This window comes from Crocodylus siamensis, chromosome 4, assembly GCF_052110815.1.
Source record: "Crocodylus siamensis isolate JL-2025a chromosome 4, ASM5211081v1, whole genome shotgun sequence".
NCBI classification, from domain to species: domain Eukaryota; kingdom Metazoa; phylum Chordata; order Crocodylia; family Crocodylidae; genus Crocodylus; species Crocodylus siamensis.
Window position 1 is genome coordinate 101,989,189 of NC_143398.1, and position 12,161 is coordinate 102,001,349.

A 12,161-nucleotide genomic window follows, 5' to 3' on the forward strand; every position below is an offset into this window, starting at 1 on the left:
TCAAGACAAGAACTTGTTTGTACTGCTAATATGACCTTACATATTTCATCTGTACCTAGCTTTACTAAAACAAGTTTCTTAAACTAGTAACAAAATAAACTAGCTCATATTTCTGAGTCAACAAGAGAAGCAACATTTCAAATAATTCTCAATTAAAAAGGGCTTCGGTCCCAAAATAGCTAAAAGGCACATCAGGAACTGCTGGTTCACAGAAACTAAAATGCACTTTATTTCATTCCACAGCCAAGGATTACTCCATACTCCAAGGCTTGAACAGGGTACAGGAAAGCAGTGGCAAGCACTTGAAAGAGGCCAGACTAAGTACCCTGCAGTCACTCTGTACCCAAGTGTTTGTAGCTCGCTACTGTAATAACTGTCCAAAACATGTTGACAAGACAGGCTACATGTAGCAACCAGGGTCCTAATTCTGAAAGAAAACTGGTCACATGGAGAAGAATATTCTGAAGCAAAGTATCCAGACAGAGGCTGTCTGACAGCTTCATTCCAGGGGTCAAACAAGAAAAAAAAAAAGCCACTGGGCCTAGACTACATCCTTGGGGCACACACTATTCAACTCATTCTCACACGATAAGTTTTTTGGCTTCTGTCTGATATACTCTAGACCCACAACTTCAGCCCTACAATTCACAAGACAGTAAATATTTTATTCCACAATGAGTATTTAATTTATTCAGACACTAGTTCATCATTCTACTATCAACTGTCTAAAATGTCAGGGACCATTGGTCCCTTCACTGTAGTTTAGTTTTGTACTTCCTGTTGATTGAAATTATAGAACATATTGCCTAACAGATCTGACCCTTCCAGGGACATTTACTGAATCATCTCTGAACTTCATTGGAAGTGCATTTATAACTTTCATTTGCAAAGGAAGGCGCACACAACTCCAGTATACAGACCTTTAATGCAATAGGATCAAGATTGAAATCCCAAACATCTCCAACCGAGTCATCCAATGCATCTTCAATTCTTCTCAGCTGGGATGTGTACTCTTCAAGAAATTTCCCATAATTCTTCAACTGTACTTCAGCATGAATTTCTGCGAACAAAGTAATATTTGTTTAGTAACCACATACTCAGTATACTTGGTACCTTAACAATTCTTTATAAAGAGAAGATTTAATTGAATATGGTGCCCGCCACGTAGCATTTTCTCAGCAAATCGTTTTCAGTTAATAAGGTTGACATCACAAAGTAGCAAACATTACTTAAATTACAATAAGGTTTAAAATATTACTTCCAAGTTTGAAAACAAAGTTACTTTCTAGGAGTAGAAAAATAGCTAACACATAATATAATGTGATACATAAACGAAACGATAAATTTCTGGATTTTTCAAAACCAGCTAAATTACCAGGGATTTCAACTAGAGATAAAGGTACTAAGCAGAGGACATACAGAGAACACAAATTCTAACATCCGTCAGGTGATATTGCACATCAGCTGTAAGACAGATCCTCAACCAGGCACTTATGACTATATTATGGCCTTGAGGCAATGAGTCTCTAAACACTTCTTAGCATTCAGTAGCAACTGCATTAAAAGTAGCTGTACTCTACTGCTTCCTGATAAATTATCAGAAATTTACAGTGTAGGACTGAACTGCCTTAAGTCACCCCCTCAACTCCACGTTTCCATTTTTAAGACGACTGTCCCTTGGATAGATAGGCTGCCACTCAGCATTTAGAGAGTCATATTGCAATATGCATCACCACTTTCAGCTCCAAATAGGGTATTATATTAAGTAATGTTTGGCTTGTCAAGGATCAAGAATATTTGCATTAGCTAGCAAATGAAGTGTGCAAGACAACTTTTTTCTTCTTTTTATCTATTACAATAACCAGAAGCTACCTTTCGTTACTTGTATATGCATTTCTTGCATATTTTGATGTATCCAACACATTCCACTATTATGGAAGTATTTGTCACTGCTCCAAAGTAAAGGCTGACTTAACTTTAATACTTAAAGACTGGACTAAACCTCTATCTTGTGCAAAGTCTACTGCATACCTACGGCTGAAATAAAGCAAAACCACTTTAAATAATTTTGAGGTATTTTGATATTTCTTGAAACTAGAATTACCTAGTCCTAGTTTCACAGAAAAAACAACAATGGAACCTCACTTTAACACAATATCAAGTACTCTGAAAAGTCCCTCACTGTTTATACACTGTTGTAGGTGCTCGCTGCACATTACAATAGGCAGAATGCCACAAAGAAAAGAATCTTTGTCCTGGAGAGTTTATAACCTAGATAAGCAAGTGGTTATTATACAGAACAAATCATACAAGTGAGTAAAATCAGTGACAAAGGATCACTGTACTTGGAACGTACAGTAGATAAGGTTATTTTCTAAAAACCTTTTGGAGAAGGAAGGAGAAGGTACTTGATGTATATTAATTAGGACACTTCTACAGGCATAAAGACATGACTGAATGCATGAGTGGTCAAAGACAATGAGTAGACCACAGAGGTAAGACTAAATTGAAGGAAAAGGTATTAACAGGGGAGAAGGATGTTTCAAAAGTGAACAAGAGAAGCCTAAAATTTATACAGAAGGGCAGAAAGGGATTGCAGAGAAGAAACTTTACAAATACTTTACTCCAACGACCTCCTCCTACCCTCTAGTGTACAATCCCATCTGGCAAAGAATTAAGTTGTCAAACTATTCTGCTGGACAAGTATATAAACTTTGATCACACACACACACCCCCCCACACACACACCCACCACAGTTTTACTGCTTTCAAAAGGACTATCAGGTGATTAAAGCTTTCAACCATCCACATGACAATTAATTTTGTTCCATGTTCCCAATCCATTATCAGAACACCTCCAGTACTTTCCCAAGCACGAACAGGAAACAGATCATACTGATCACTTCTATAGATGCTATTCAGAACGCTGCAAGCAGCAGTAAAAATCAGCGCACCAGTGTTTCCAACCAACAGTGGAATAAAGCACCAAATAGCAAGTAACACTGGATTTATTTGCAGAGGACAGTACATCACCTACAAAAAACCAAGCACAGAGAGGCTGTAAGAGCCAATATTCCCTACTTGTTTGACTTCTTGGGGAGGAGAGAATTGGCTCCTTCTCCTTCCAGAGTGGGAATCAAGAGTAGCTGTTGATGTTTTAGACACCTACAAAACAAAGACTAACAAAAAGGAGGGAACCTCTCAAGCAACAGGGATACGGTAGATACCCCAAACCTCCCCACACTTCAGCAGCTCAGTGATGGGTTTCAAGCAGAGTGCTGATGCTCTAGAGTGCAGGTAGGAAACGGACTGTGGCGAGCGGTACTTTTATTCCAAGTCAGAAAAATTCGTAAGGACCATAATTCTGCAAAACACCAGCGTCAACCTTATGCAAAGTTCTTTGAAATTTTTAATAAAGACTAGTGGACCACATCTTTTTTTTTTTTTTTTATCCATCACCTGAAAGGTTAGGCAGAAATGCCAAGAATATAGTCTTAGCTACAAAAGCAACTGAGTTGCATTAGTAGCTACTGATGGATACGTTAGAGACCTGAAGTTGATGGATAAGAAATGAAAAAGTTTAAAGTACGTACTATAGACATTAACTGATAACATTTATCAGCCAGGAAAATGCACAGTTTAAAGCAATAATTAGTACCTGGCTGTGACTAGATCTCTTGCTCATGCAGAGATTATGCATATTTTTTTCCATTTGTACTATTTTATAGCTACAAACAAACATTCAACTTCACAAGACACTGCTATCTATTCAAAAGACTGAGTCAATTTTCTCTCCATTCTTAAAAACTGCAAACATTCAGTAAAGGTATAGAATTCAAAGATTCTTCAAATTCCTTCATAGCCTATATTAAAAACTGGTGGTTGTACTGTTTGGCCTGTGGATCAGTCCACAAAGATTTATGAATGATAAGCTCAGAAATACACATGACACTGATGCTCTACCTCCTTCCTTCCTCCCCAACTGAAGACACTAAAACAGAGAGCAACTAAGGTTAAACAAGCCTCAAAGGCAGGTCTTTCATCCTGCTAACTTTCATCCAGCTGGCTTGGCTTGAGCAAGGCTGAGGCAGAAGCTGATGGTTTCCCAAGGACAAGCTACCGGCTTGCACACGCACGCACCAGGGGCAGCCTGATGGACATCACGTCAACCAGAGTTTCTCTCTGCACCTCGCAGTGGCAGCCAACATCCGAGGAGAATTTCCCAAGAAAAGATACTACCAAACATTTTTGCTTTTTGTGGGGGGTTTGTTGTTTGCCTGTTTCTCTTCTTTTGGTGCCTCCGACAGCTGCAAAACGGGAAACCAACCCCAAAAAGAAAAATAACCCTTCCCCCCCACGACAGGAAGCTCGCTGACACCCAGCAAAGGACAGACATGTGCTGGGGGACAGCAGGCATCACGCATGTCCCACAACCCCAGGTCGGGGACAAACACGTTCACCAGGGGGGCAACCAGCATCACACACCCCGTGACCACCCCTCTCGTCTGGGCAGACGGGGGTGTCCCCGGGGGCAGACACGGGTGCCAATGCAGGAGGCGAGCGAGGCGGCGGACCCCAAGCGAAGCCACCAGCTGTGCCTGAGGGAGACAGCGGGGATGAGGGCGCGGCGGGAGGACGCGAGGGTCCCCGGGAGCGGGGCAGCGTCTCCTCCTTGCAGCAGGTGAAATTGCCCAGCGGCCCCGCCGCAAACCTCCTCTGGTTCCAGCCCTGCCGGGCACGAGGCAAGCCCCCACCCTCGCGCCAGCGGGCAGCGGCTCCTGAGCGGGCACCGGCGCTGCCCCAGGGCAGCATCGCCCGCGCGGGCCCCAGCCCGTGCCCGCGGACCCCCCGGCAGCTGCGGCCCCTGCAGCCCGGCCCCGCTCACTCTGGGCGCCGTCGTCGAGGCGGTCGAAGTCCCAGTCCGGCGAGAGGGAACCGAGCGCCATGGCAGCCCCGGGCGGCGGCGGCAGCCCCTGACTCACCGCCACGAGACTTCCTGCCCCGCCCGCAGAGCACGCTGGGAAATGCAGTCCGGCTGCTGGGCACGGGCGCCCGGAGCCCGAGGTCGGCGCCGCAGCGCCCCCGCCCGGCCGCCGCGGGAACTGCTCCTCGGCCCGCCTCACCCGCACAGCGCAGTGTCCCCGACACCCTGGGTGTCTACCCGTGTTGCCAGGTGTACCGTCATCATCACATCTGCAGGATAATGTCAACCCTCGGGTGTCCGATCATTCACAGTAAAAGTGTTAACATGTGCAGCAAAGACAAGGTCTCCGATTTACCCCAAAAACTTTGCCCCTGTCCTTAGACCAACAGGGCTACAACCTGTACCCCTAAAATGTATGATGACTTTGAAACGCAAAACTCTAGAGCTCTTGGTTCAGAGATGATGCCTTTTTATTAGACCGACTAAGAAATTGCCAAAATATTTATATATATATATTTTTTGGCAATTTCTTGGTCTAATAAAAGGTATCGTCTCTGAACCAAGAGCGTAGAGTTTTTGTTTTTTTTTCACAGATTTAATAGGGGTTGGGGCTGGAAGGGACCTTGCAAGATCCCCCTGCCCAAAGGGCAGGCAGTCAGCAGGGGTCAAAGGATCCCAGCAAGATAAACATCTAAATGCTTCTTGAACTTGTCCAAAGTAGGTGCCTGCACCACCCCTGGGGGGATTCTCTTCCAGACTCTGGGGACTTGCACAGTAAAGACGTTTTTCCTTATGTCCAACCTAAAATGGTCTTTCAGGAGTTTGTGATCATTGGACCCAGTCTTCCCATGGAGTGGTCTCAGACCAACATGGCTGCTAAATGTCCCTGATAATTTTTGAGACAGCTAATTGATGCAGTACATGCAAAACCCAAGTCACTCTCAGAGAGCCTTAATTGGCTTTTGGATTTGCTGGCAGCACTCTCTTATGACGGTTCGAAAGAAAGAAATGCTTTAACTTTGATAACCCAGTTCTCACTCACTCACTCACTCACTCACTGGTGACTTACAGAGAGGAATATCTGTAAAATGAAGATGACTTATTTGCATACTTATTGGCATCATTTCACAGCATATGATAGTTTTTCAGAAATACAATAATTTTGAGCTTCCAATACCATAATTTCATATTTAAGATCTGGCAACACTGGTTTCAACCTGGTTAGACTCGCTGCCCTCAGTGTAGACTCGCAGCACCCTGGGAAGATGCCAGTGCTGAGCTGTCTCTGGTCTATTTTTTGGCAACAGAAAAATACCCAAATACGGTCTTTGCCTCAGGAAGGCCACCACAGCATGGTTTGAAGGCTATTGAGTCCTGTTTATCTTGTGAATCCTGTTGGCACACCATGAACTGCTAACATTGGTGGCACCCTGTGGTTCCTTTAAAAGGATCTCAAGGCACCCCCTGGCCTCACTAGCCTCATCAGAGCAATGCTCATGCTGCTTCCCCCTACCCTTTCCACCGCCCCCAGCGTGGCAACACCATGTGCATCAGGGCAGCATCCCCTGGGGCCAGAAGTGGCTTTAAGGGTGAGCAGTTCACAGATATACATGCACACACAGCAGGGTCGCCAAGAATTATTTTTTTAACTGACAACCTACAAGTTTTTACTCATGGCCAGATTTTTTTACTGACACATGTTAAAAGGACTGGGTTCAAATTCAGGTTCTAATGTCAACCATAAGAAAAAGATTAACAAGTTTGGTGATCAGTAGAAAGTTCACAAAAACAAAATTGGGGGGTTGGTAACCCTGCTTGACTGCAGTAATGGTTTTAACCCATGCTTCTACCCATGCCAGGGGCCTTTTAGTCACCCCCTCATCCTGATGGTCCTGACTGCACCCTGCACTTATCCCCAATGGCTGTGCTTCCCCTATTCTGCCCCAGACCCTCAAAGAAGCCTACCTGTGACAGTATTACAGGCAGCCTGGGATTACAGGCAGCCAGCAGCAGCACATGCCTGAGAGAACGCTCCTTACAGAGGCCTGTGATCCTGTTCATTCCCCAGGTGGCACCGTTATGCTCTGTCAGAGCTTCAGTCAAGCTGTGGCTGCTTAGTGTTTTTACTGAAAGCTGAAGTTATTTTTACTGACTTTACTGACAGCCATTTTTAGCCAGATTGTTTTTACTGAGAATCAGGACATTTACTGTCAGTTGGCAATCCTGACATGTGTGAATACACACATGTGGGTCAAGGGGCATTCAATTAGGCTCAGACAGTGCAGGCCTCAGCTTGTTCTCCAGGAGTTCAAAGCCCACTCTGCAAGGGGCAGCGATGATTTTACTAGCAACAGCTCCGAGTGGCAGCAGCCACAACACTTTAGACAGCAGCAGGTACAGAAATAGCCTCGGGACACTTAGCCCTTATTACATTGTAGGTGAGGAGAATGGCCTTCAGAACTGTTTAATTTTTGAGTCATGTCTGGGAAAGAGAGATTTTGCCCTGCATTTCATTCAAAATCTCACGCCTCATTCAAAAGGATATGAACACAGATAGACTGGGGAGAAATAGGTCAAAGCTAATTTAATGTCCAATTATAGGAACAGTAAGAAGGCTTTAAAAATGGGGAGAAAGCTAAAACTAGTTTATTCATAGATTCATAGATTCATAGATGCTAGGGTCGGAAGGGACCTCAATAGATCATCGAGTCCGACCCCCTGCATAAGCAGGAAAGAGTGCTGGGCCTACATTACCCCAGCTAGATACACATCCAACCTTCTCTTGAATACCCCCAGGGTAGGGGAGAGCACCACCTCCCTTGGGAGCCCGTTCCAGAGCTTGGCCACTCGAACTGTGAAGAAGTTCCTCCTAATATCTAATCTAAATCTGCTCTCCTCCAGCTTGTGGCCATTATTTCTTGTAACCCCCGGGGGCGCCTTGGTGAATAAATACTCACCAATTCCCTTCTGTGCCCCCCTGACGAACTTATAGGCAGCCACCAGGTCGCCTCTCAACCTTCTCTTGCGGAGGCTGAAAAGGTCCAGTTTCTCTAATCTCTCCTCATAGGGCTTGGCCTGCAGGCCCTTAACCATACGAGTGGCCCTTCTCTGGACCCTCTCCAGGTTATCCGCATCTTTCTTGAAGTGCGGCGCCCAGAATTGCACGCAGTACTCCAGCTGCGGTCTGACCAGCGCCCGATAGAGGGGAAGTATCACCTCCTTGGACTTATTTGTCATGCATCTGCTGATGCACGATAAAGTGCCATTGGCTTTTCTGATGGTTTCATCACACTGCCGACTCATGTTCATCTTGGAGTCTACTAGGACTCCAAGATCCCTTTCCACTTCCGTGCCACCCAGCAGGTCATTTCCTAGGCTGTAGGTGTGCTGGACATTTTTCCTCCCTAGATGCAGCACTTTGCATTTCTCCTTGTTGAACTGCATTCTGTTGTTTTCTGCCCACTTGTCTAACCTGTCCAGGTCTGCTTGCAGCTGTTCCCTGCCCTCCGGCGTGTCCACTTCGCCCCATAGCTTAGTGTCATCTGCAAACTTGGACAGAGTACATTTCACCCCCTCGTCCAAGTCGCTGATGAAGACATTAAAGAGTATCGGTCCAAGCACCGAGCCCTGCGGGACCCCACTGCCCACACTCTTCCAGGTCGAAACCGACCCATCCACCACAACTCTCTGGGTGCGACCCTCCAGCCAATTCTCCACCCACCGGACTGTGCAGTCATCCAAGTCACAGCCCCTTAACTTGTTCACCAGTATGGGGTGGGATACCGTGTCAAAGGCCTTCCTGAAGTCCAAGTATACGACATCCACCCCTCCTCCTGCGTCGAGGCGTTTTGTGACCTGGTCATAAAAAGAGACTAGATTGGTCAGGCACGATCTACCTGCCACGAACCCGTGCTGGTTTCCCCTCAGCATAATTTGTCCTGCCAGGCTCTCACAAATGTGAGCCTTGATGATTTTCTCAAAGATTTTGCCAAGGATGGAGGTGAGACTGACTGGCCTATAGTTACCCAGGTCCTCCTTCCTCCCCTTCTTGAAAATGGGAACCACATTGGCCCTTTTCCAGTCCTCCGGGACTTGACCCGTGCGCCACGAGCGTTCAAATATTCCCGCCAGTGGCTCTGCAATGATGTCGGCCAGTGCCTTCAGTACCCTCGGATGGAGCTCATCCGGGCCTGCCGACTTAAAGGCATCCAGTTCCTCCAAGTGACCCTGCACCACCTCAGGGTCCACGCATGGAAGTCTGGTGCCTTGCTGCTGCCTCCCTACACTCCCAGTGAGAGACTTGTCATGCCTCTCACTTAGGAACACTGAGGCGAAGAACTCGTTGAGGAGTTCAGCCTTGTCCCCTCTGTCCGTCACCAATTGTTTCTGCCCATTTAGCAGGGGTCCTATTCCTCCCTGGGCCTTCCTTTTACTCCCTATATATCTAAAAAACAATTTCTTATTGTCTTTTACTTGGGTTGCCATCCTCAGCTCCATGGTAGCTTTGGCCTGTCTAACTGCCTCCCTACAAGCACGAGCAGAAGAGGTATATTCCTCTTTGGTGATCTCTCCCTGTTTCCACTTTTTATGTGCTCCCCTTTTGGCCCTTAGTCTCCCCAGGATTTCTCTGGTCAGCCAGGGAAGCCTCCTGGCCCCTTTCCCTCTTTTACCTCGCACGGGGATCGTCTCGCTTTGTGCGAGAAGGATAGCTTCCTTAAGGCACAGCCACCCTTCTTGGGCTCCCATCGTTTCAAAACTACTACTCTGCAGTGCATCCTTCACTAATCGCCTGAGTTTGCTGAAATCAGCTTTCCTAAAGTCCAGCACGTTCACCCTACTGGTTACCTTACCCACTCGACGCCTTATGTTGAATTGTACTTTTAGGTGATCACTGTCCCCCAGATGGCTACCGATCTGTAGGTCCCCTACTATGTCATCCCCCGTTGCCAATACCAGATCCAGTAAGGCATTCCCCCTAGTGGGACCATGTACCTCCTGCGTCAGGTGGAGGTCCTGTACACAGGTTAGAAACCTGCGTGAGCGGTGGGACTTTGCTGTCTGTGTCTCCCAGCAGATGTCCGGGTAGTTTAGGTCCCCCATGACCACCGCCTCTTTAGTGTCAGATCACTGCAGAGTAACAGTGTGTCCCTTCTGAACCCTTCCAGATCCTGGACAAATGCCTGCTTTAGTTCATATCATCTCTTAAAGTTCAAAAAATCTTTAAAGTTTGATTGAGCAATACACTGAACATCTCCTAGCTCCTGATTTCTAGCAGGCACCCGTTTAAAGCAAAGGCAGCCGCGGATGTAGGGTATTTCTCAGGAGATACTGAGTATTATTCAGAATTTAGCCCTAATTTATGCTAGATCAGTGGTTCTCAACCTTTTTAGCCTCAAGTCACCCTTATATAACTTTTCTGAATTTAGTGGCACCCCAGGGTGCTGTTCAGATTTATTGAGCTACAATCTAAATTTCAAAAAGTCACAGAGGGCTGCCTTGAGGTTAAAAGATTGAGAAACACTGATATAGCTAGTGCCAGGGGAGGATAGTGGCCTTAGGACTTCATTTTACTATGCCCTGCTCTTTCTACTGCCTGCCCCCTTCCCATCCCTAATCCAGACCTGAGGGATAAGGGTGGTCCCTGCATCCAGGGCTACTTCCCTGAGGTCATGCATACCAGGAGTAGAGACATCTGCCTCCACAGCCCCTTCTGCTGGCTTTGGGAGCACAAAAGACATGGAGGTGAGCTAGGCTAAAAGGTATGGCTGTGTCTACATGTCCACCCACCCATCGGCTGCAGATCATGCTGCTCAGAGTGTGAGGAAGCCCACACAGGCATGTCAAAGGGCAGGGGAGGGTAGGAGCAGCCAGGGATGCTGCTGGTCTGTGAGATGCTGTAGCAGGTGTAGGAAAGAATAGTACTTTACTCCTCACCCACTGGCTGGGTGCCATGGCACCCCTCAAGGTATCTCATGGCAACCCAGATGAGAATCTCTCTGCTAGGTATTAATGATTGGGTTCTAAGAACAGATGTGTACATGTAAGCTTCCCTTGAACACTCACACGTATATTCAAACTGGCCGAAATGTATTCACGGCAATCTTTGAAACAAAATATAAATATATTGCATTGTTTCCTTCAACCCTGGAAAGGGGTACATCATCAGAGACAGTTAAAATGCTTTCAAAAGTAATCAGATATTTCATTATCCCCCTATTTCTTTCTCTTTGCAATAATAACAACACAGAAAATCCCCTGGTCTCTGCAAAAGGCGGATGCAAGTAATGCACTTATAAAAGTGGGTGCTGATGTAGGAATCTATTCACATGAACTGACCAGGTAAGGTATATTATGCACCTGGATGTGCAATTTTTTGGTGAGATCTACAAAATCTGCATGCAAAGTGAGCCACAGCCACTATGAACAATAGCCACATTTTGTTTTGTAATTTCCATTAAATAAAAGGCTTGATGCAAACAGTAAATGAAACACAGAAAAGGGGATTTTAATTATTTTTATAATGAAAGAATATATTGGAAGAAAAGATTTTAAGTGATTATCCTAACATAAGAATTAACCAGCTTTAAAAAAAAACCCTGTGAAGCTGCTGTATGTTGCCATTTATGACGCAGATTTTTAAATGAATTATTTATTCCTTTTTAATTTCTTCACTAGGTGGCACTGTTTGTTCAATTACATTAAGTTTGCACTTCAATTTTAAATGCTGCTTGATTTTGCTAACACTTGAGTTTCAGAATTTTCTGTGAAGGTGACTTTGTTTCCAGTGACAGATACTCAAAACTAACCTTGAATGATTAGTGCCCTGCATCAGCTAATCAGTGGTTCTTAACTCTTTTGCTCACCTGAACTTGCTTAGAGATGTTGAGCATTATCCTTTGAAGTTAATTGGACCTATACTTTTTTTGTTTGTACCACAAACTTTTTATTTGCTGCAAATTTAAGGGGAAGTTGCAGAGATTGATGAAAGATTGATTAATAATTTCAGAACAAATTATAATAAAAATAGAAATGCTGAAATTTTCAAAATATTCTTGGCAATGTGTATATTATTACAGAAAGTTTCCTTCGGGAAATTAGCTATTTTTCTTTCATTTCCATTTTCTTGAGATTTCTAAGTATGTGTGATTTTATGTTGGACTTTTATACGAGCCACGTTAGCATAACTGTGTTCTGCTTTAAATTCCTTGTAAAAGTAGAATGGTAGAAAGTGAGTTGG

The 12,161-nt window shown here is 45.1% G+C and overlaps 1 protein-coding gene across 7 annotated transcripts in view; it reads right to left on the minus strand.

Annotated features, from left to right (window-relative positions):
- The window catches only part of WASHC4 (WASH complex subunit 4), a 64,316-nt gene extending 59,331 nt beyond the window's left edge, over positions 1 to 4,985 (minus strand). For all 7 annotated transcript variants that reach the window (XR_016441844.1, XM_090043172.1, XM_090043170.1 and 4 more), the window contains exons 1-2: positions 4,886 to 4,985; positions 921 to 1,060 (exon numbers count right to left, since the gene is read on the minus strand). Coding sequence is in view for 6 of the 7 variants with exons in the window: in XM_090043172.1 (XP_089899298.1) it covers positions 921 to 1,060; positions 4,886 to 4,946 (201 nt within the window). In the remaining variant the exon portion in view is untranslated. The remainder of the gene's footprint in view (positions 1 to 920; positions 1,061 to 4,885) is intronic.
- Positions 4,986 to 12,161: the final 7,176 nt, after the last annotated feature.